General features: G+C 36.5%; 3 protein-coding genes across 3 annotated transcripts; 2 read left to right on the forward strand and 1 right to left on the reverse strand.

Annotated features, from left to right (window-relative positions):
• Positions 1-2,143: 2,143 nt before the first annotated feature.
• On the reverse strand, positions 2,144-3,088 carry LOC106136035 (larval cuticle protein A2B-like). The gene is made up of 2 exons (XM_013336467.2): positions 3,077-3,088; positions 2,144-2,722 (listed from the first exon to the last, which is right to left on the reverse strand). Exons 1-2 carry the CDS (start codon positions 3,086-3,088, stop codon positions 2,144-2,146), a joined length of 591 nt encoding a protein of 196 aa, XP_013191921.2.
• Positions 2,471-12,000, forward strand: LOC106136033 (cuticle protein 8-like). The gene is made up of 3 exons (XM_060948482.1): positions 2,471-3,364; positions 10,893-11,018; positions 11,305-12,000. Exons 2-3 carry the CDS (start codon positions 11,007-11,009, stop codon positions 11,998-12,000), a joined length of 708 nt encoding a protein of 235 aa, XP_060804465.1. The 5' UTR covers positions 2,471-3,364; positions 10,893-11,006.
• A 1,617-nt stretch (positions 12,001-13,617) lies between these two features.
• LOC106136021 (cuticle protein 7) lies at positions 13,618-14,731 on the forward strand. The gene is made up of 2 exons (XM_013336452.2): positions 13,618-13,629; positions 14,294-14,731. Exons 1-2 carry the CDS (start codon positions 13,618-13,620, stop codon positions 14,729-14,731), a joined length of 450 nt encoding a protein of 149 aa, XP_013191906.2.
• Positions 14,732-25,551: the final 10,820 nt, after the last annotated feature.

Raw genomic sequence — 25,551 nt, forward strand, 5'->3', positions numbered from 1 at the left:
AAAAGAAGTACTATAGCAATAAAATTAATTTACTAACTCTACATATTTATTTATTTATTATAACTTTTTTGGTATTATACAATTAATCATTATGACTGTAAACTAAAACGAATTATATTAAAAAAAGATAATTTCAATTAAATTTACTAATCTACTAATATAAAACAGCACAAAATAAAAGAAAAACAAGTACCTATATATTTTTAATCAAAATGCATAGAATATATTTATTTTCAAACTTGAATGCAAGGCTTCACTTATTGACGTTACATCACTGAAGTCTAATTATATCCACTACCGCTTTCAAAGCGCATGTGAAAAAGAAGCGGCGGAACAAACAACACTGCAGCAATTTCACCGGACGTCAATTTACAAAAATAGATCTCTTATATCTAAATCGTGGACGAATGCACATTGTTTACATTAAAAAATATGAATGAATATAAAGCTATTGATTTCAATCCGAATATTTCGTCAAAATACTAATTATACCTGACTTTTTTAACTAATCGGGAAATCGGGAAACAATCGTGAGGAAACATGCATATAAAAATATACAGCTACTAAGTAGGTCGTCATTCTTTCATAGCAACATTGCGTTGTAGACAGAGCTAGCAGTCTTGAAAGTCTTATGTATAGGCCACGAGCGGCTTATTTATAGAATTATTCACTGATAGAATTAGAAGTAGGTCGTACTTACTAATAACATCTTCGTGTGTGCTTTTTTCCTTTTTCTTTGACGACCTATTAAATCAATAATAAAAAATATTTCAATTACAAATTGAGAACACACAAACAGCGAACAGAAAGCGTTTCATTCACCACAGAGCGTTATATAATGGAGGTATTTATCAATAATATTTACATCGGTAGAGCAATTGGCATGGGCTTAATTTGCGGGAATTACGCGCGCCCCGCGGGAAATCTGCTTTGCATTCAATTTTCCGAGCACAGATAAAAAAGAAATCACTTCACCGCCGCCGCCTGGCAACGGCGATCCGTAGGGACAAACTGCGGGGTTCAGTAATGTTTTTTGAAAATTTGACATTCGTTCTTTCAGTTTACCACAGATAGGAGAGAATACTTTTGTTCAGGTAGGTACCTACCGTTAAAATGCTCATTAAAAAACTATGGAAAATATCTTAGTTTTATATGTCATTTTGGTCATTAAAATATGTTTTTCTTGTAGTGTTTGTTGAGTTATAATGATGTTTGTTTTCATGATTCTGCTGGAAAAAATATATATTTTTTATGAGCAAGCAGCGCCTATTCCTATTACAACGGTTTCTGTATACCTACATATTTTTGTTTAAATAATTACTTTTGAATCTAATTAAAAATGATCGTGATTTTAACAAGTCTACTTTAACGCATAGTAGGTAGGTAGAGTACTTATATCCTATCTAAGACTTTGGCATATATATAAATGCAAATTCATTGCCCAACTAATACACTTAACGATTGAGGCAGTTACAGTTCGGCCAGTGGCTAGTTAGTCAAAATTCTCTATAAACCAGTTGGCGTATAGGCACAGGTTGACAAGCATATTGTTGTACGGAGGTATCGCTTTCGTAATCACGACGGCCGGCGGCTACATTCAATGAGATGAAATCACTATGCGGCGCGATGAATAATTCAGGTGCGGTCCGATATACCCCCTCTCTCCCTATTGGACACTATGGTCATGTTCATGTATGAATCTGAGTGCTGAATTTTAAGGAATTTTCAGTTCCAGATTGTACTCTGTAGGTGGATATTCTGTAAACGAATGTTAGCTGTGTGCTAGGGCACACAGCAAACATTTGTTTACAGAATATCCAGAATATAGAATATAACAGAATATATATCTAATATTAAAGAAAATCTCTTGAAATCCGGTCAGTTATTGCTGTGCTTATATTTTAGAGGCTAAATTCTAGTAGTTAAATAAATTTAACTCCTTTTTATTCTTATTGAGCAAGGACAGGTAATAATTGTATTATCTGTGATTTGTTTTTTTTTTGGAAGTGGAATGTAAATCCACTTTAGAATTTTAACGGATCACAGAGGCTGTTAATAAAGTATAAATAAAAAATCAAATATAACAGTGAAATCAATAATTTAATAAGGTCTAGTGATAATAAATTATTAGCCTCGGAATTATCTAGTGGTGGTAGGAGACCGCGGGGGAGGAGAAGGTGACTTGAGCGAGGGGGGCGGCATAGGCGACCTTCGCTACTTTGGCGACGGGAGCGGCGTAGTGAACTTGAGCGGGAGCGTAGGCTACCTTGGCTACGGGAGCGGCGTAGTGGACTTGAGCAGGCGCGGCGTAGGCCACCTTGGCTACAGGAGCGGCGTAGTGTACTTGAGCGGGCGCGTAGGCGAGTTTAGCTACGGGAGCGGCGTAGGCGATTTTGGCTACCGGAGCGGCTACGAGTTTGGCGACGGGAGCGGGGTGGGGTTGTCCTTCGTAGCGGACGATGGCGTTGAATCCGTGTTCCTTGTCTGATGTGTATTCCACAATACGGTGGACTCCATCGGGTTGCACCAAGGAGTAGGATCCGTGGACGGCGTCTCCGGCGCGGCTTTCCTTCTGCTGCTTGATATCTCCGGTGTGGTCATCGTGGACGGAGTATTCGAACTCGTAGTGGGCTGGTGCCTCGGGTTCGGCGTACACCACCTTGGCGAGGGGAGCCAGGGGGATGGCGGAGGCGGCGACGGCCAGGGAAAGGATGACGACGAACTGGAAAAACAAGATAAACCTTGTTAGTAGTATAGAAGTAATGGATTTTCGGTGAATTTACTATTTAGAACATAATTCGTATCTTTGTTTTCTGAACATTTTTTCTTTATTCCATAAGCCATGATGCAATTGAAATAAGAAATTATAATAGCACCAAATGCTGACGTTATCCTGAACTAATTCAATAAATAGCCAATGTCAGAATATAAATAAATACTACTCGTATGTACTATTAATTATTTTATAAAAAGGAAATGTACTGAAATGTAATTGTTCGATAATTTTAATTGAAGAAAACATATAATAAAATATCCTCAGATAAAATAATAATTAATCTTTTCTAAATGCACTTACTTTAGCGGCCATTGTTGTTGTTTTGCTCGTTGAAGCTCGACTATATCACTGCAATGCACCAGTTCACTTTTTATACATGATATTTCGCCTACAGGCCTTTGGGCACAGTTGACCGTACACTAATTAAGGCTCACAATTGATTGAGAGGTGAAGGTCAGTGAGCTAAGGTCGATATGTTGATGGATATGCAGGAGATTAGCACCTGGTTGATATGGCAATGGACAGACGACGTTATCATTGGAATATTCAATAGATTGCGAAATAAAGAAAGCCCTAAGGGCACACTCGGTGAGTAACAAAGTTACAATGTCTGTGATCGATTCAACTAATAAGTGTAATTGTTTATAATTTTTCAGACACAAATAATTTGTCTTACCTAATACATACATACATATAATCACGTGTGCCGTGTGGTTCCCGGCACCAATACAAAAAAGAATAGGACCACACCATCTCTTTCTCATGGATGTCGTAAAAGGCGACTTAGGGATAGGCTTACAAACTTGGGATTCTTTTTTAGACGATGGGCTGGCAACCTGTCACTATTTGAATCTCAATTCTATCATTAAGCCAAATAGCAGAACGTGGCCATTCAGTCTTTTCAAGACTGTTGGCTCTGTCTACCTCTGTCAAGGGATATAGACGTGATGATATGTATGTATGTATGTATATAATCACGTCGATTACCCTCACGGGGTCGACAGAGCTAACAATCTCAAAAAGACCAATAGGCCAAATTCAGTTGTTTGGCCCTACGACAGAATTGAGATTCAAATAGTGACAGGTTGCCAGGCCATCGCCTATAAGGAGAATCCTAAGTTTATAAGTATTTCCCATAATCGCCATTTACGACTTCCATGGGAAAGAGATGGAGAGGATAGATATTTTTGTCCATATCTGATAAAGAAAAAGCTTAAATGTGATATTTAGTTTTGGAAAAAAAAGGTTTAAAAAAAAAAGATAATAATGATTTGTATAGATAATAGGTATGTTATAGTTTTTATGCGATGCTCTCCCGTTTGATCACTGTAAACTTGCAAGGTCACTTAATCTAAAATGGACTATTTACTCGACTTAAAAAAAGAATGATATACACGTTAAAATTTACCGTTTGACCATTGACGTACTAAGTATGCAAATGATAGTAAATAATTATAGTTGACAGATAATCGTTTTCTTTGGATCCATCGATTGATGAAATATTCGTATTGAAATCATTAGTTTTACATTCATTCATGTTTTTTAATGTAGACAATGTGCATTCGTCCACGATTTAGTTTTAAGAGATCTATATTTGTAAATGGACGTCCGGTGAAAATGCTGCAGTGTAATTTGTACCGCCGTTTCTTCTACAGATGCGCTTTGGAAGCGGTAATAGTTATAATTAGATTTAAGTGAAGTGACGTCAATAAGTGTTCGTACCTAGTATCTAATTTAAAAAAAATCAATTCTAAGTATTGCATCATTATTCTCACAATCGATTCAAAACACCACTGCAAATTTTCTTCCTGTGGTTCATAACAATACATAATAATTATTAAATTTGTAAGTACCTTGCTTTTACATAGGAATTCGGAATTGCACTCGTTATATAATAGCCGCCGGAAATACCAAGCGAATGCATTAACTTGACCTTCCACACCTTGGAGATATTTCTCCATATGCAACAATTAATACGATGGAATCAGTTTATAAAAAAACCGGATTTTAATTTGTAAACTGTAATATGTAACTGGTTGTAATCTCAGAAAATTATAAAATGAAGACTGAGCGGCTTACAGTTTTTTAGGTGTTCGTTTTTTTTTACATTTAAGTAGTATGTAAGTTAAGATATATTTCTAAAGTGAATTTAATAAAAATGGAAGGTTAGCGATTAGTTAGAATCACTTCTTATTAAAAAACCTTTCTCATGTTCACTGTGAGGCACTTGTACATTATTGATTTAAAGTGGCTTCAAATAATATAAATTTGATTTTACGCAAATAAGAATATTAACATTATTATTAATGTATTCCTTTTAAATTTTGGCTTTATGTCTATTCTCATAAAATAAAATAAAAATGTTAAAGATAATATATTGTAGATACAACTATCCAAATCTTTATGGCTCTCTTATGAGTCTGTAAGTTATAGATAATAAATACGTTATAAAACAGCGTGGGGGGGCCGCGGCGACTTTACTTTTTACTTTGGTAGTAATTTGGCAGGAAAAAGTGGTCGACCGAGGCCTTGACCGACTTCGCCTAGGCGGGGTTCTGTTAATACGAGTAGCACGCGCCAGATAAACTGATTGATGGGAGTAAGACAAGATACCGAAGTCATTACCTTCTCATTGTTAGAGAAATGTATTACTTATGCTAAGTTCGCTGAACAGGTCCATTTGTCTCGTGACCTGGCTGGCTTTATTTGACAAGCATGTCGACATGTGTGACTTTAATAAATTGTACAAGTTGATAAATCAATTTGGATATTGTTTAAATATTACAATATGTAAGATATATTTTGATATATTGTGTGAAAGAACAAACCCCCTTTCGGTGTTCGTCAAGTTATTTATGACTTGGCTGAATTTGGTATCGGAGTATAATGTTAAAGTTAAAGACCATTTTGACTTTTTTATTACTCACAAATACTTGAAATTAAGTTATATTTAATTCTTTTTTTAATATTCCCTTACCAAAACACATATACCTTAATTAACATGGAGAGAAAAAAGGCTTCTTTAAGTAGTATGTAATTATTAAAAAGAGTCCTACATCTTAACACGGATGAAGTCGTGTACAATTATTTTAGCAATAGGTATGTAAACTTACTCAACTCTGTAATCAGGATTGTACTTTATCATTTTTATAGCAATAGTTTAGCAATTTAAATCTGGAGCACATTCAGCAAGCAATACATATACTAATAGTAATGATCTGGTTATACCTGTTTGAATGTTCCTTATACGTGAGAAAAATTACCACAAACATTGAAAATTACAACATTTTTCTAATTAACTTATAGTCTAAAGCGAAGGTTAATTTGTGTTTTATGGCCAATGTCGTACGTATGACATTTTTAATTATTCCGTTATAATAAAAATACTTAACTTTGTGACATTAAAATCGAGCGGAAAAACGGATTATGGTTAAATAGGTACTACTTGGGTGCGGTTAAAATGACGAAAGTTATAATGAAATCTTAGATATTGTGTTCTTAAAATCGACAAATGATTGTGTGGGCCCAGTATGAATATTCTACCTGTTATAAATTAAAGATCTGTCTTTTAATGAAAGCGATCGAAAATAAAACCTTTGGTTTCCGTATGGGGAAACAGTGAACACCATATTTAGGAAATCATCCAGTTTGATAACCGTTTATAAAACTACTTGTAAGTACACAAAAAAAATATACCTACCAACGTAATTATAAATGAAATTGGTTTCAAAATGATATAAGTAATTGTCGGCTATTACAAGACTAGTTTGCCAGCATTGCTTTGTTTCATTGGAGTGTATCATCATTTTGTTGCTCGTAACAGAGGAAGAGCCACGCCTTGCTTATATCTATTACTTCAGCTGCTGTATTGAATGTTTAGATCGTAGGGCTGCCATCAAGTTACCCCGACACTTACAAATTTTCAAGGCAAGTTTGTGTGAATAGGCTTTATTAAAAGGTGTGTGTGTAAAACATCAAGCATATTGAGGTAAAACGCATTCATGTTTTACCATGAATTTTCATGGTAAAACATGTTTCTTTTGAAAGACCTTTCAACTATTGCAGTTTTTGCAGGTTAATAAAAAACGGTGCATTGGTTGATAGCGGATTTCATCTCAAATTGTCAATTATAACCTGAGTTTATAAAAACAAATCAACGCGTACGAAACTAACGAAACTAAATTTCTACAACTTTTGAAAACACTTAGCATGAAAATATTTAAATGGAAGAAATGTACTGTAGTTCATTACCTTATGCCAAATTTTTTGGCATGATGCAATATCATAAGGACTTACTTTATGCCCGTTATTGTTTCACGATGTTTCGGCCTTCAAATCGAAATAACAAGATTATTTTTAATGAATAAATATTTTAATATAATATACATTCACAAACATAATCACGTCTTCATCCCTTCGGGGTAGAAACGCACAACAATCATAAAAAGGCTGAAAGACCACGCTCAGCTGTATGGAATGATGGAACAGTGACAGGTTGCTAGCCCTAAAAGTAATTTTAATATGTAAAATCGAATTTGTAACAGTGGACGATATAGCAACCCTACCTAATAAATCCCACTTAGATCTATGCGGTAACACTTACGCATATTACGAAATCTTTCTTTAACAAAATAGATAATGAAACCATTCAAGTATAAAATCACTGATTAACAAACGTCTTGATAACATTCACGCTACACTGGGCTCATATGAATTATTCACTACCCTTAGGTAGTTTAATTATGGTTATTTTTGTAAGACTTTTACGAGAATATAATTGATAATTTACAATAAAAAAATTAGTAAGTCTTAAATAGTCAAATCATAAGTATAGCAATAAGTCTTAGGTACCTCCTTTATTAGTAGGTAGATATTGTTTATCATATTACCAAATTATTATTTTATACATATCTGATTAATAAATGCGAAAGTCTATATCTTTCTGTTACACTATTACGGCTAAACCGCTGGACCGATTTTCATGTAATTTTGTTCGATTATAGTAGATTTATTGGTACGCCTTTCATATATAATAGTATAACTTGTTTATAAATCATTTATCCATTTATAGGTCCTCGCAAATAGATGACAAAAGGAACATGAACACAATATAAGAGAATAATAAAAGATTCAATTGTTTGAGGTCAAACAAAGCTATATTTGAGCAAATAAAATTATTATTATCATATCTTCTCCCATGTCTTGGGCTTAGGGCGATGTGTCTTGGCTTTCTATATAATTGGTTTAGTTATATGTAGAAACACTTAATCTTGATACCTACATATTGTCAATTTACCATAAGAATTCGATCGTAACAATAAATGGAAGATTACTGAATTTGAACGAATCTTTTAGATCTTATTTGATGATATGTAGTAAATATCACTGTGTATCACATTAAAAGTTAAAGTCAGGTATTCCTCGCTTTTACGAAAGTAGGTAATTTTACAACGAATACCTACATAAGCGCAAAAATTAAAAACTTACGAGGCTTATGAAATTCAATTAACAGTTTTGTCAACATCAATCTGCGATGATTTAACACAAACGTAATCTTTAGAAAATATCACTCAATATTTTTGATTACATCATGTTATCTCCGAATTTATTTAAATTTTTTAGGTATGTTTTAATGTTATGATCTTGATACTTTACATTGGCTTGTTATTCTGATGAGACGGGTGTAACTATTTAAATAATTACTTGAAATAATTGAAATAAAATACACATAGGTATATGTTTAGCAGGACTCATATTAACTTCGCATCAGTATCATTGGTTGCATTAATCTCGAAAAATGGAAATTTATAAACAATTTTCTCGTATTACAGAAATTAAACTACGCTTTCTGCTATAAAAAAAGCCTAGCTAAAACTTTTTTCATTAAATCTATCATTTTTAGGGGATTTTTAACAGCCGGTATTAGCAGAGTTTAAAAAAAAACATTTGATAATTGTAAAGTATCAAAATGCTTTAGGTAATGTAAATAACCAAATTACTAATTCAAACATTAGTGATTCATACTTGAATAGTTAATGATTGTGACACTTTTTTGCTTGACTGCCCCAAAACATAGACTATGTTATTTCAGTGTAGGTATCGGATGTATTTAAACTAAAAGGGCTTATTAGAAAATGGGTGAAATTATATTTAAAAAAGGGTAAACAAAACATATAGTCACGTCTATATCCCTTGCGGGATAGACAGAGCCAACAGTCATCAAAAGACTGAAAGGCCACCTACAGCTGTTTTGCTTAATGATAGAATTGAGATTCAAATAGTGACAGGTCGCTAAAAGAGGAATTCCAAGTAAGTATATAAGCCCATCCCTTTGTCGCCTTTTACGACATCCACGGGAAAGAGATGGAGTGGTCCTATTGTTTTTTCTATTGGTGCCAGGAACCGCACGGCATAGAAAGGGTACCTATACTTAAAAACTAAATTAATTTACGCAAAAGAGAAATCTGATAAGTTGTAGAAAGTGAGTTATTTTGAATATTGTGAGATTTTAATATAGTTCCATTAAAAAAAATATAAACTGCGTTTTTAAGACACGCTGTATATACTATTTCGCTTTTCTTGTGACCCCCTCACCGTGGTTTTTGACGTAACGTCATATTATTTAATAGTTATGGTCCACCTTATTATTCTTCATTTGTGCAATATCAGGGGCTGTATGCTGATACAGCATTTAGCTCAAGAATTTTAACCTAAAATCTAAGCATATTTTGTAAATCAATATAGGTATGCATACAGAATTGTTTTTTTTATTAATTTTGTTTTTCCAAAAATGTAATGGTCGGTCTTAAATGAATGTATTGTTTAATAAGTTGCACTGTCTTGCCTTGCATTAGTTTGGCTTTCGATCTTCGTTCCATTCATATAAAAACTATGTTTGTATTCATAGAAATGAGAATATCACAGATCATTATGGTTTATTTTTTTTTTAGATTTAGGGTTTCACTTATACAAATAAATTAATTAAGACGACTAATTACATCAGCTAATCAGGTAGTCTGTGCCTATCCCTCCGGGAAAGAGGCGTGATTTTATGTATGTATGTATCTTTTATAATGCGTCGTGTAGATGATTCACTGCACTGATTCTTTAAAAAAATATATGTATTTGTCATTCCAGGGGTCATTCTACAAATATCAAAACATAATATCAATATTTTGACTCGATAGAAAAAATCACAAATGTAGGTCTAAAAATAAAATCAAAAATGTAGGTCTAAAAAAATTAAATTCAGTGAATAAAACTTCGTAAAAATGTACCTAAGCCTAGGTACATTTCTTTTTGCATTACCTTGTGTATCAAACAATTAAAAACTCTATTTAAGTATGTAAAACACCAGTTTGAAATGTTGTATAAGGCAGAACTATTAATAATTTAGTGGTATCAGTACTTGCAATACTTGACAAGTCATACATATTATTTCGATCGCTAAAGGAGATAAAAGTTTCACAAGAAGCTAATGTCAGATTTTGCGCAAAGTTGAACGTGTATCTTAATTTTTAGTCGTGTAGTCTAATTTAGTAGACACATATATTTTTAACAGAATTCGTAACACGGTAGAGTTGTTGTATGCTTTTTTTGCAGTATGCATGTGCACTTTATCGCACCACCAACTTAAAGTTTTTCTGTTTGGTCTGCTGGTACTTTCGTAAATATGGACAAAAAGTAAGGCTAACCTGGGATTCCTTTTAGTCCATTTTTACGAAAGCCATGTATGAATGGCCATGCCTTGTATGCACTTTAAAATAGGACCGCTCAATATCTTTCCCATGGCTTTCGTTTATCGATTCAATCATTGAGCCCTTCAGTTTTTTCAAGTCTGTTGGCTCTGTTTACACCGCTAAGGATATAGATGCGGTTATATGTATGCCCCCAGATAAATGCGCCAATAAAGTATGTGTTATTATAATTAATTGGTCATCAAAATATGGAATGCTGACTAATTTATCTTCAATATATTACTTACATAATTTCCTCTGAACCAATTATTGACCCTTGCGGCAAGATCTACCCGAGTACAAGAACGTCTACAAAGATATCTATATTTTAAACTTTATTGCTTTTGCATTAAGGTCTACAAAGATGTGTCTATTTTTAGATGTGTATGAGTCGTTGAAGGCGGCAAGTGCGCCACTGCGTCTGCGCAACAGCCTCCGACATATAAAAGCTCTGCGACACACAGTAGCGACACATTACACCTTCACAAGACAACATGGTAGCCAAAGTAAGTTGTCAAAGACCAGTAGTTAATTATTATTTTTTAAATTCATATATTCGCAGAACTACATTCTGAAATTAAACTCTTCGATTAGTGTATCGGTTAAGGTTTAAAAAGTTATTTGACATCTATAAAAGTTTTAATTAAAATTAAAAATGTGTTCTGACATGCAAATAAAATGCACTGCAAAAGTATTGTTTTCATATGCAGTGACGTCACATTGTTTTAGGGTTTACCCTATATGTATCAGGATTTTAGTGAATAAAGATTCACAATCCAACAATATTTTCAGATCGCAACTTTCTTCTGCCTGGTGGCGGCTGCAGCAGCAGTGGCTGTTCCAGCAGTTCCCGTCGCCAAAGTGGTGTACGCCGAACAAGAGGCCCCAGCCCACTACGAGTACGAATACTCAGTGCAGGACCAACACAGTGGCGACGTTAAATCCCAGAAGGAAAACCGCAACGGCGACGCTGTGCAAGGATACTACACTCTTGTCCAACCGGACGGCGTCCAGCGTATTGTAGAATACACTTCAGACAAAGAACATGGATTCAACGCCGTAGTCCGCTACGAAGGCCAACCTCATCCAGCTCCCGTAGCCAAGGTTGCCTACGCGCCCGCTCCCGTAGCTAAAGTAGCCTACGCGCCCGCTCCTGTTGCCTACGCGGCTGCCCCCGCGCCTGTGCACTACGCAGCTCCCGTAGCCAAAGTAGCCTACGCCGCCCCTGCCCCTGTGCACTACGCCGCTCCGGTAGCTAAAGTCGCCTACGCCCCGGCCCCCGTCTCCTACGCCGCTCCCGTAGCTAAAGTGGCCTACGCCGCTCCCGTAGCCAAGGTAGCCTACGCCCCTGCCCCGGTCCACTACGCCGCTCCTGCCCCAGTCTACGCGCAGGCCCCCGTAGCCAAAGTAGCCTACGCAGCTCCTGCCTACACACAAAACTTGGGCAGTGTTTCCTTCTCCTCTCCAGCCGTCTCTTACCACCACTAGAGTATAGTGCCATCTAGTTAATTTAATGCCATAATTATTTATTTTGATAAATAAATCTTTTTAGTAAATTTATTTAATTATTTTATTTTGCCCATCCATAATTTTTGATGATTGCGATGTGTAATCACATACATATTTTCCCTAAAAAAAATGATGATTGCCTAGGTACAACGAAATCGATACCAAGGTCATTTGCTCTTACAGCCATAGAAGCCTCCAGGCATGGACCGTGAGTAGTCCCATAAATAAGACCAAAACTTGAATGAGTTACATCACATGACTAACGATAATGTTTTGATGGCTGATACATATACCTATTGACTACACTTGTTCGCTCGTGAATTATGAATTTCATTTGTGAATTAAGAACGCCCCCTATATCCGCGTGAGGCGAAAGATCCCGCTAGTACCCGCGTTTATTTCGTAAAATTCTCTCCTATTTATTGCACCCCTAGAACTTCAATTTTAAATTTCTAGACCCAGCGGTTTGGGTTGTACTTACGTTGACATATCAGCCAGTTAGTAATAATGTCACCTGTTATATATGTATTTAAATCATCATCCTTTTAGATTTTTTGTCGACAGTATCCTACCTTCGACACGGGAGAGTATTTATTCTATCGGAATAGGGGGTTGATCATCGAACAGTTTGGGTGTCTGAATAAAAAAGCTCCATGCACAGGTTCAAATCTCACCGCTGCCATGTAGCAATGACTTTTTTCTGAGACTTTTTACCGTACATTGGTTTTATTTGAATACTGATGCCCTCAAGGCGAGGTAAACCATAGAAGAACCTGCAAATCTATGCAATTGGTTGTATAACCATGATACGATATGGGTTCCCTTGCAAATTTTGCGGAGATCAGATGGGAGTCGCTTTGTGTTATAACTTGATTTCCTCCTCCTCGCGTCGTATACCTCATTGCTGAGGGTCGTGACTCCCCCGCCGAATCACTTTCTCTTTGATCTCTTCCTTCCACCTGTTGCGATCCTTTGCGTCGTGGAGGGCCTTATGGAGATCGGTGTTTAGTGACGATCGGATTTGATCCGACCATCTTGTAGGGCTGCGACCTCTAGGTCTTTTTCCGTCAACCTTGCCTGTCACCATTAGCTGCTCCTATAACTTGATTTACCCACTCCATTATGGACATAGGCCTTCCCGACTCCTCCTCAGAGATGTGAGGACGTAACCAGGACTAATGACAGAAAGACGAATATAGACTGAAAGAATCTACTTTTCATTCTTTTGTAACCAGACGACCAAATTTGTCAAAGGGTAAGGTCAAAAATACCCGAAACCGCCGAGCTTGCATGAAGAGAGTTATAAATGTGGGTGAAGCGAAGGAAGTACGCAGAAATCCAGGCAAGTGAAAAAATGTAATCTCTGCCTACCCCTCCGTAAAAAAGGCGTGATCTTATGTATGTATGTACTACATCCAAATTTGTTTTTTGGAGTTTCATCTACGTGAAGCTGTACTTACGTGTCTATTAACCGTGGAGTCTTTGCGTGTTCGCGATGATGCCCGCTGACTGTGGATCAGTATATATTGGCTGCACCTCCTACTGATAGCACATTATCTAGCTCGGCTAGCCACGACTACGCCCACGCAAGACAATATGATTGCCAGAGTAAGTCGAGCTTTGTTTTACGGAAAATAAAAATTTTAAGTATTTATATTTGTGGAATAAAAAGAAATACCTGCCAGACTTTTCAGAAATGTTCTTTGTTTTACGAGAAATATTCTGTAATCAATATATTCATTTGTTAACTACGAGTACATAATGTCAAAGCGATACCTATAGCTACGATAATTCACTGGAAAAAAATTACAGTCGAATTGACCTGAATTGAATTGATTGATTGAGAAACTCCCATGTATTTGATGTCGGTTAAATAGTGAAGTAATTTTCAACTTAGTTAAATAATGGTGCCTAAAAACAATAATAAAGTTATATTAAATGTACTTAGTTAATATGATGTATTTACTTACTTTAAATGTATGTAGTACTTGGGATTCCTCTTGCAGGCGATAGGCTAGCGACCTTTTACTGTTAGCTCTGTCAATCCCGCAAGGGATATCCGTTACATACTTACTTACATTTGAAGTACTTACATACATAATTATGATGCAACTATTTATATGTATGTACTTTAAATAGTAGTACCTACATAGCATTATTTTTAGATAAAAATAAATGAACAGAATAAAGGGAACAACAGAAGTGACTATTTGTATTTCACGTATAAAATAAATCACAAATACATTGATGCAATCTTTCAAAACATTTTCAGATCCCACTGTTCTTCTGCCTGGTGGCTGCCACAGCGGCGGTGACAGTGTCCCCCCTGCCTTCTTCAGCCACCAAAACAGTACACGCCGAACCCGAAGCACCAGCCCACTACACATTCGAGTATTCAGTCGACGACAGACACTATGGAGACATGAAATCGCACAGAGAAACCCGCGACGGTGACGTCATCAAAGGCTCCTACTCACTCCTGCAACCCGACGGTACGCAGCGGATTGTCGAGTACACTGTCGATAAAAAAAGCGGATTCAAAGCCAAAGTACGCTATGAAGGTAAACCCGTCTCTTCCCCGCCGAAGATCAAACCCGCTCCAGTCGCCGAGGTAGTGTACGCGTCCTCTCAGGCACCAGACGCGAAAGAAGAGTCGTCAAACTACCGCAACGTCTCTTTTAGATCTCCACATGTATCTTATTACCACTAGATAATGTTATTTAAGCTTATTTATTGTGCCAAATATACGAAGTTATATCGAGTTTGGTGCTTATTTTTCGAATGGGGAAAGAATTGTACAAGGAGGCGTCAAACGGCGTATCCGATATCAAAACGCTGCAAACGAAGTTAGGAGGAAGCGTGCGGGTAGTGTCGGGGAATCAATTGAATTATGTAGCATTATGAGGCGAGTGGCTCTAGTTACGCGGCACGTCCGCGCCGGGCTCTGCCCCCGCGGGCCCGCAGCCCGAGAAAAATAATGAGAGTGCAGAGTGCACTCGTGTGTCTAGTAGGTATTCGGTATTTAAACTGATAGTTAAATGTTGCAAGTTTAATAAATACCGACCTATACATTTATATTATTACTGGCGGCCCGCGACGGTGGTTTCGTACTTGGTAGGCACTGCACTATACAAAATGCTTTAACATCCGCCTAGTAATGTACCTTTTTAACTATGAAATAATTTTGATTATCGGTTCAGAATTTACGATCAGTATAAATGGACAATATGTTTTAACGGACTTACATCCATAACAATACCGCCATCTTATTTTAGATTTAATTTTAATTTTTCAACTAGACATTTCGCTTCATTAAAAATTTCAGATATGAAAGAAGCCTAATATGTTACTTCTCTATCGGATATTAGAAACGGCTCGGTCGATTTTTACTTACAAATAAAAAAAATTGCTCTTTTTAATATTACTATGTTATGATAGCATCTGTATACTCATTATTTTAGACCCTGACGCATTGCTCTTGACACCCGTTTATTCGGCTAGTTTGGGAGACTGCTTCAATTAGAGTCTCGACTCTCCACAGTGTTTCCCCTCAGCCGTCTCTAACCCCAACCCAGGGAGGGGCAGGGAGGTCCAACGGGTTGTACAGTAAGCAAAAAGCTACGTGTCTGCATTAATGATTGCAGGCAAATATAAATTGACAGTACCGAGCAAAAGTGGTTGTTACGATCGGCGGAGGGCGGTGGATGTGTGATGTGAATATTTATTTGTGTCGGTTTGCATCTTCTATGTATTATTGCTGACGGAGGGTAAACGCGGTATAAAGAAACGAGGTAATGCATTGCGACAGCTGTTAAGATGTATCGACTCCTAAATCTCGAAGATCTACTACATTTCGATGTAAAGTATGCGAGGAAAGTTTGCGACGCGGATACAATATCTATACTACTCTACTTACCTTCGCTCATTTCGAGGTATTAAATTTTACTCAAAAAACCTACTGTTATCACAGAACTGATAATAAACTTTTCATTTTTTTCGAATAAATAAATCATTCCAAACAAACTGAATTGCCGGAATATATATATTTGTTTCAAACAGACCGACATTATTTCATCCGCGTATATCCCGCTCGACGGGCCGACTTTCAATAAAACGATACGCGTTTACACATTGCCCTGAATATTTAATGTGGAATAAATAATAAGCTCTGTAAATATTTTGCAGCAGCTTTCCAATCCAACCACAAAGAGTTGTCTCGTTAATCCGTCCATGTACAATAGACATTAAAAAGTACAGGCCAGTGTTTCTCAAAGCGCAATCCTGGATGTCCTAATCTATCCATCTGACTTAGAATTTTAAGAAAATTTACATAATGGCATTGGCATTGGAACAAATGCACAACATAATGCAGTACTAAAACTTTAGTAGGTATCTATGGTTAAATTAAAGCCGACAGCGTTTAATCAAAATTGGTATTAAGAGAAAGATATATAGAATATGTAAACAAAATGAGATTTCGGAGCTCTATAATTATTTATACATAGTGCAAAATTTAATACTCTATCTGAGACAATAAAAGCTAAAACTTCACCAATTATTCAACTTTGAGAACCACTGGTATAAGTGATTACACACTACACTAGTAGCCCGCCCCGACCGCGTCTGCTCACGTTTGTTATGCATTATCACTGATATTATACCGACTGTCAACAATTCCTAAGAGATTTGACGTAATTCACAGTGAAGGGTTGTTGTTTGAGAGATTATGTTTGGTACGCGCTGGATCTATTGAGGACCTAATCTCTTGTGGTAATAGCTTGTAGTTAAAGTACCATTAACCAGTTTTTGGCCGAGACGTCGTAGGCGTGGAATTTTAACTAACATGAATAAAATTAAATATTGCTCAACAAAATTGAAGGCTAAGTCATTATTTCCCTAATTAAAAAGTGTGCTGATTACTGTATTTTAAGAACTCAATATTATTCTTTTGAGACCTAGGATTATCTAGGGGAAGGGCAAACCATTAAGTTATATATATATATATTACTATAAAGTTATGTGTAGACAAACATCAAAACACATCATCAACCAAACGGCGATTATTGAAATCTTTACCCAAGTATCAAAATTTTTGGAAATACGCACAGAAGCATAACAAAAGCTAACGTAACATTCTTACAATTATTCCACTTGAAAGTCTTCCTACCAACTAATTACAAAGCCTAACAAGCGACCGACAATAGCGATTCGTCAAACTATTTTGTCACATTATTTCCCCAATCTACGGCACACGCGGCGCGTGTGGGGCACACGGCGTGCCTTTTGTGGTGCTGCAGATTGCATCCGGATGACCGCCGTGTTAAGTTACACGCTTGATATCAATAGCCAGATCAATATTGTGATATGGAATATCGAATTCGTCAGGAAATGTTCTGCGGGAAAAAATGTGTTGAAACGGAGTGCTGTCAACATATTTACGAGTAGTTATATAAAATATTGTTTCAATTTATAATGTAGTAATCATTTGAACTTCTAATTTTTAGTTGGTTTTAAAGGCGAACCGATACCCTGGTAACTGGTAATAGCCGTTCGAACACAGTCGAAACAGACATCAGCTCATGATTACATTACTTTCAATAAACAAATCTGTTAGACTGTAAGCAAAGCTAAATATTAGGTAAAATCAAAAAGAAAATATATAAGCTATCGACCCCAATAGAGTTAGCTCGCCCTTACAAAAGTTTCTTATTGTTGTACGTATATTTTCCTAATATTTACGATTGCAAAGTTTCAGTGGCTCCACCCCCCGCCAGAGGCTTCAGGGAGGCTTGTGTTAGTGATAGGGTTGCTATAAGATATTTAGAGATCAACTCATATTTTTTACAGAAAACCTACAAATCATTTAGCATATTTAATCGACAGCTACTAAGAGTTTGCTTTTTCTAGGTCGTATTTTTATGTTAAACCATGTACTGCCTATTACTTTCATTAAGTAGGCGTTTTAGGGTCTTGTATTTGTTCCAAAGCGTTCTAGAGATAGGTGCATATGTTAGTCCTGCCTAATCAAGTCCGAACATAGAATGATGGACCCAAAAGGGTCAATTTCAGGCAAAATGTTATGCTGGGTGCTGCTGCTGCTACACACAACGCTGGACATACTATACCTACGTTACTACTTACATATAATTATGTTTATATCCCTTGTTACTCGCTTACAGGCTGCTAGCCCATCGCCTAAAATTGGAATCCCAAGTTTATAAGCCTATCCCTTAGTCACCTTTTACGACATCCATGGGAGACAGGTGGAGTGATCCTATTTTTTTTTCTATCGGTGCCGGGAACCACACGCCACTTAGACATTGCCTGCAAGTATTTTATGTTCACCACTTTTTGGCAGCCCTAGTCAGGGGGCGAGAGTCCACAAGCCCGACGGAAACAATTAGGCTGAGCGCAAGCGCGCCTTCCGCTCGCTCCTAATGGCCGTATCTCGACGCTCCATGTAGGTATTGCCATTATAATTGACAGCCGTATACAATGAGATTAGGTAACTATCTGTTGTCTGTAATTAGGTAGTTGAATTAATTGTTAACAATTCGGTTATGACCAATCCGCACTTTATGAATCGTGGTGGTTAATTATAGCGGTGAAAATATTGCAACTTTTTTTAGAAATGTAATATTTTATTAGTATAGTACTTACATAGGTACTAATGCATTTACGAATACCATGCCGAATTGGAATACTTATCCTTTTGAAAGGTCAGATTAAAAGAAGGTACCTACCCTAAACCGGCAATCTTGCATGAGTAATAATTAATGTAAGATAAGTCCGCCATTGCAAGTGATTTGTTTCTTTTATAACTATGTACGTACTATTTTCTTGTTACTGTGTAAATTTTTATGCAATTAAGATATTACATACATACATTATGTGGACGAAGCGAAAGAAGTTTTATGCAAAGATCGTGACAAGTGGAAATACATATGTAGTTTCTGCCAACCCATCAAAAAAAGAGACGTTATTTTATGTATGACTTGTGCAACAAATATTACAACAAAGCGCCTATGGTATTCACGCCAGCAAACACGCACTAACACAATAATTTGCGCATTCGAATGTAATCGCTTGCAACCCTTTATTAACGAACTAATGAGTCTCTAAACACCCCGTTATCCCTTACGACGTATTCCCATGACATCTGCTTTGTTCCCCAAATCTATTTATTCATATCGTATGGCTAATTTTGGGCTAAGCCGCGTTGTATGGGTTATTGAATTATCCATTCCGTTTGTGGGGACGTCGAAGAGGTCCCTAGGGACTGATACTAAGGACACGCTTACTCGTTTCTAAGCTCTGCTAACTTTTTTATTAAGTTTTTGTAAGGGAAAATATTTTCCTACATACATACATACAAACACGTCTTTATCCCTTGCGGGGAAGACAGAGCCAACAGTCTTGAAAAGACTGATAGGCCACGTTCAGCTGTTTGGCTTAATGATAAAATTGAGATTCAAAAAGTGACAAGTTGCTAGCATGCTAGCGTCTAAAAGATTTTCGCCGAAAATATTTTACTAATAAGTAGGTATTAACTACCTACACTTAATAGTTTAGCTTATCAAGTATGGATTCTGCTAAGTATTTTTATATAATTAGGTATCTAATTATGTTTATTAAAACGCATTTGGGCATTTGGGTATAAGGGAATTAATGATGGAACTGAGCTTCAGATACATACCCACTTAAAGTTAACAAGCCTCTGGCCCATGGTGTTAACGAAGAATCCCAAGTTTGATTTATTAAAAACACGTTAAATACCAATATTTTCAATTTTCAATTTACAAAGTATAAAACAAACAGAAATGTTATGGTAAGACAACATTCAGTCCCCGCTCCCCAAGTAAGGGCCGTTCCACAAAACGTCGAGTCTCTCATGAATATTCAGCAGCCTGTTTCACGTTTGTGAATAAATGTTTAGAGCTTGCGCCAAATTAAACTCCCACGTAGATTTTACTGAACGCCCTGTAGGTACTTGCGTAAATTCAATTTTGGCAAATAATTTTAGATAGTACCTGCCGTCCCGGCAGTTTAGAATAGGACCACTCCATATCTTTCCCATGTATGTCGTATAAGGCGACGAAGGGATAGTAGATAGGCTTGTGATTCTTCTTGTAGGCGATTAGCAATCTGTCACTTTTAAATCTCAATTCCATCAGTTAGCCATACAACTGAACGTGGCTTTTCAGTCTATTCAAGACTGTTGGCCTCTGTCTTGGTAAGTATTTAATAGTAATTTTGTTTGGTAAGTAGTCATTTTGTGTCAATAATCATTAGGATATACACATAAACTTACTTTAGAGAATATGCGTAATACGCATGGAAAATCCAGGTTCAAATCCTACCTGGGCCATGTAAGTACCAATGACTTTTCTGAGTTTTGTACGAATACTTTATTCTTAGTTCGAATGGTAATCGATGTTCTATCGGTGCGGGAAATCGTGAGGAAACACATTTAGGCAAATGGAACAACTAACCGTGATCCAAATGATCCCCTTCTAAAGTTGCGTAGATCAGACGAAAGCAAATTCGTGTAAAACCAGACTTCATCTAATCCAGGACATGAACACAGTCAAACCCCGAGATCCTCTTAGAGAGCTAGGATGAAAGCGGGCAGAATGATGTAAATATGTGTAAGTAAATTTAGAAAAGAGATCATAATAATAACCATAGTTTATTAAAAAACAAAATAATTAATTTAACAAATGTGTTTTACGTTAGATCTTCTTTAATTTCATTTATAACCTAAGGCAATTTTGTCTAAAAAAACTCGGTAAGAGTAAATCTTTCTCAATAAATATTATTTGCCACTCATTCATATAACATAATTGTTGTCAAAATTTGTCGTTGAAACAAATCGTAACAAAGTCAAATATTCAAATGGGGGTCGTAATAGGGCACCATACAAAAGCAAAGATGGCATAATCGCGCATTGTCGGTGTGCCTTCGCGCGAAAACATCTATATAACCGCCATTAAATCTCAAGCATTTAGCTTAATTACTTTAATGGATCATTGGCGTACAATGGATGAGGACCACTCAATTATGTGGCATTCAGGGCTGGGCTGTTTGCTCTGGTACTGGGACCCGTGACGTCACGAGGGCTCTCATTGGCTACCACCCGCGGAGGGTAGGTCCCCTCACCCTCGCGGCTGTAAGGATTTGTGGACTTTTCTTTTTCATGACACGAAGTTCAATTATTTTCACATGGCTGTGGTAAGAACTGTCGTAATTTTTGATTTAAACCAACTTTTTTATTCCGTGAGTGGAGTAAAGTGATCCTTCTACTTCTCTTATGTAACAGTAGTAGGTATTTACCTATTTACAGGCACTCTTAATGTAGAGAGTTAATCCTTTTTTGAGTCGTCGAATTACAATACAAGGAATATAAGAAATTATCGGGTTTTATTGGCAAGAAATAAGTGAACATAATCTACGAGAATACGAGCGAAAAATTTCTCTTCTATATATTGCTATCTTCATCATCCTCTTTCTGACATGAGTACTAGTTGTGTCGTCTTCTCATTTGTCTGGGGAGGACACCGGGGTCACCTATGATCACGAGTCTATAGAGTGCTATACCCATTACCTATACCTCATCCATCACCCGCTTTTATCACCTCATCCACGATATTCCAACCCCAACTACTGTCATCCCGCAGCCGTCCCCGCCAGCATTAATGTTATTATTTGGCAACATTTACTAAATAATTTGCTCGTTAAACGCCGATCTCCCCCTAACTACCGTATTGTGCCAGCCGATTTTCCCTCCCTCGGGACCTAACGACGGATTCAACCAGACTCAACATTAATTACAACCAGCCTTTTGTGTAGATATTTGCGGCAACATGCTCTTTTGTCGGCGATATGAAATTAATAATGTTGTTGGGATTAGAAAATAGTTTCGATGAAGTCTAACAGGTGCGCCGGTTTGGACTTGATGAGTTTTCGCTAAGCCCCGCCGGGATTTGCAGTTCAGAGATTTCAAAGAAAATTAGCTTTTTAGCCGATACTGTATTAAGAAAGACAGTGTTATTCTGTGAGAATAATGTAAGTAATCTCTATCCCGAAATTGTAGGCAAAGAATTCACACGATCTTCGTAGTAAACCGCAGGATTAAAGAAACAAAATTTAATCCTAGCCTTATAAAATGTAACGTTCATTCATGTAACTCCTCGTAGTGTTGTTACGTATGTAAATTGGCCGCTGTTAGACGCGGGTGTTTGGGTAATTGTTTTCACTCCCCATGCGACGCGACGCATTTCTAACGGTACAAATAATTATGTAGATATGTGTGAAAATAGGTGTGTAATTCGCTTAAAGATAATAACTTTCCAAACCAGTTATTGTTTTAAGGCCGTTGTTTTTACTATATTATATTTTTTAATGGTTTGTAAAGATTTAAATTTAGAATTAAATAATTTAATTGCGGCGTGTGCGTGAATCTTTGCAGTTATCTACGTATATTTGTACCACCTAGGTACGAGTAGGTATATATTTTTCATTACCAAACGCAATACCGATTTGAATAAGACAACTGATGTACCTTTTTGATATGCAATAAAGATTTTGAATTCTGAAATAGAATTGAATTAATATTTGCGTCATACACTAGTTGCGTATAGACTATGTAGATTATTTCCTCTGCCAATAATCGGCACAGACTCGCCCAGAGTACAGATCCTGCAAACGTCAATTTCCAAAGAGTACATACCTAGTGGAATAGTGTTCCTGGAGGATTGATAAATATTCATCCCTCTGTCTGAACAACGGCACTGTATTTGCGATAAGAAATGAGCTTTATTCCCTATGGAGCAAGCTCGAAATTTGCGATCAAAGTTACACGAATGCTCGGGGCTTCAATATCTCTCGTTTGATTTTGTACTAGAAAATAGTTCTGTCTGTATGTTCGAGTTGCAGGGACTAAGCACTTATAACTACATTTGTAATGCCAAGTTAGGTTGGGGTCACAGTTGATTCATTTTGACTTTTATTTTGGAGTTATCATAATGCACTAATGCATTTCTTGCCTTTGGTCTCCTTCCGCCATGAGGTTTATTGGAAGAGATCCGTAATAATATTTGTTTTCTTGGCGTATAAACATCGTAACAAAAAGTTGGTACATATATGTGTATTAATTTGTTAATTTATATAAAGTATTTTAATTAGCGATCGATGTATAATTATTTTCATAGCTTTATGTTATGGAACCGAACAGACCGCTCTGATATTTTAAAACCATACATAATATACAGATACTTATAAAATATTAAATGTCACTTCTATATCTAGTGTAGTATTATGAGGAACCGGATGTAATCCGAAATTTTAACATGCGTGGGAGTGTGACGGCCGTCCCGACTGACCATTGTGCCCAATAGGTGGCACCCAGTCCAGGGAGACGATTTTAGACAACTTAACAATACACCGAATCCCAGATTAAGATCCTATCTCAAACTGCAACTAAACACTTCACAAACCAATTCATTTCAAGAACAGTTAGTTTCGAGTGGCAAAAAAGGTGATGGTCTGACCGAAATACAGTTATTGTTGGCAAAATAAGTTATTGTGAAGTCGGTAGCAAAAACGGGGACAATGGCAGTGTAATTGAATTAAGTACGGGAGGGTTTTCATGCGTCCTTCAGAATATAATCGCTCGGACATAACACTTGAACAGATGGCTACTGGTATTTATAACTTCCTGTCTGGTTTTAATTTTGAGTTTGATTTTGTAAATCCTTCATACTTATGGAGTAGTTATGTTATTGATGTGTCATCATCAGATCAGATCGGAATAATGTAAATAATATGGTTTTTATGCTAACAAGAAGGTACATAGCATAATATAATATAATTATGTGGAATTTTACAAGCGCCTGAATGTTATTTATAATTCCATAGCAGCATATTGCAGATTGTGTTCTACCTAGCTGGCTTCAAACCTGGGACTCCGCTAAACATTGCACTTAAGCGTAAGATACTCCACATGATATAAAAAGACATGACATCATTTTTCATAAATTTTCCTGAAACAAAAGGTTAGGATTATGTCAATTTATAACGCGTGATGACACAGACGATAAATTACCGAAATGCGGAATCACAGTTGTAAAAACTAACCACGACGCAGTTTTCGGGTTCGCCAATAAATACATTACGGCCATGAGCCGGTGAAATATTTACCAAATACTGGGAATAAATCCACGTCGGCATTTTGCCCATTCATTACTGCTGCCGGCCGACGGGATAAAACAGCTGAAATAACAATTTTTCAAAATTTTCAATCGGCAACTGTACGGATGTAACCTACAAATTGCTCGCTATATATATCGTATCGAAGTACTTCTTATATTATTTCGATTACTAGGTCTACATGTTGCCTCTGCTTGTAACTTAAGAACAAAAAAATTAAACAGTAGTTTCAAAGATTGTTTATTTAGTATAGCTTCTTAGGTTAAGAGTACTACATAGGTATATAAAGGGCATTTTTTTTTGGTTTGCAAACTTTTTTATTGTTGCCTTAAATTAATGTTTAAGTAATCATAATTATAGCAAGTGAATTCTCTCATCATATTTACGAGTTTTCTGATGCAATGTCTGCTTTCTGGCAACTTTCTTCCCCTTGGCGCTAGTTCCGGCTACATTCTCACTTCTCTGAAGAGGAACCCGGGGTGCGCTTTTTACTAAGGTCCTAGAATTCGGGGAGTCAGCTACATTCGGGGGATGCCAAGCCAGGTTAACTTCGGTTGGCCTTATCTTACTTAGAAACGGTGGAGACGGCATGTGCAGACTTTTGTACTGAGGAGAGATTTTTATTAACAAAATTGCTTTATACCTACTGAGATCATAAAAATGTTACTATTTATCTCTGGTATTGGAGTACTTAAGTAAGTAAATTATATTTAGTAGCGCAAAAAAATTGACAAATATTTTTACGATCGCCTGCTTGCTTACTACCACCTACCTTAAGATTTTCTGATGTAATTGCGTTGTAAGTAGAAGGTAGTTTTTATCATGACATATCAGTGTTGGTCCAGAGAATTCAACGATCTGAGAATATCACATGGCTTTACGATCCCTTGGTACACGATAAAGTTAATAAAAACAAATGTTACAATTTCCCTATTACACAGAAAGGAAACACGAGTAGCATTCTGTAATTTAAAAAAAAATGTTCCCATAGGTTAAGCTGTAAGCTGTTTAAATATTTATGAATTATTTACTTATTGACAAAACAAAATGGGCGACAATAGCATTGTGGTTAACAATAGTGTGTGATCCCAGAATGGGTGTTTTTATTCGCAAATGTGTACGGTTAACAGCATATCAACTTATAAAACTGCAAATTCACCTCTATTACAGCGTCGTAGAGTTTAATGCAGGATACTTATACAGTGTTGACTGTACAATCCATTGACCACTCGATAGCTTTCCGCCGAGTAATGGGGCTTGAATGACCATCAGTGTATAGTTAAATAAGGGTATTGTTCCGAAAATAAAGCTTTTGTCATTTTG

The sequence above is a fragment of the Amyelois transitella genome, chromosome 16 (genome assembly GCF_032362555.1).
Source record: "Amyelois transitella isolate CPQ chromosome 16, ilAmyTran1.1, whole genome shotgun sequence".
NCBI lineage: Eukaryota > Metazoa > Arthropoda > Insecta > Lepidoptera > Pyralidae > Amyelois > Amyelois transitella.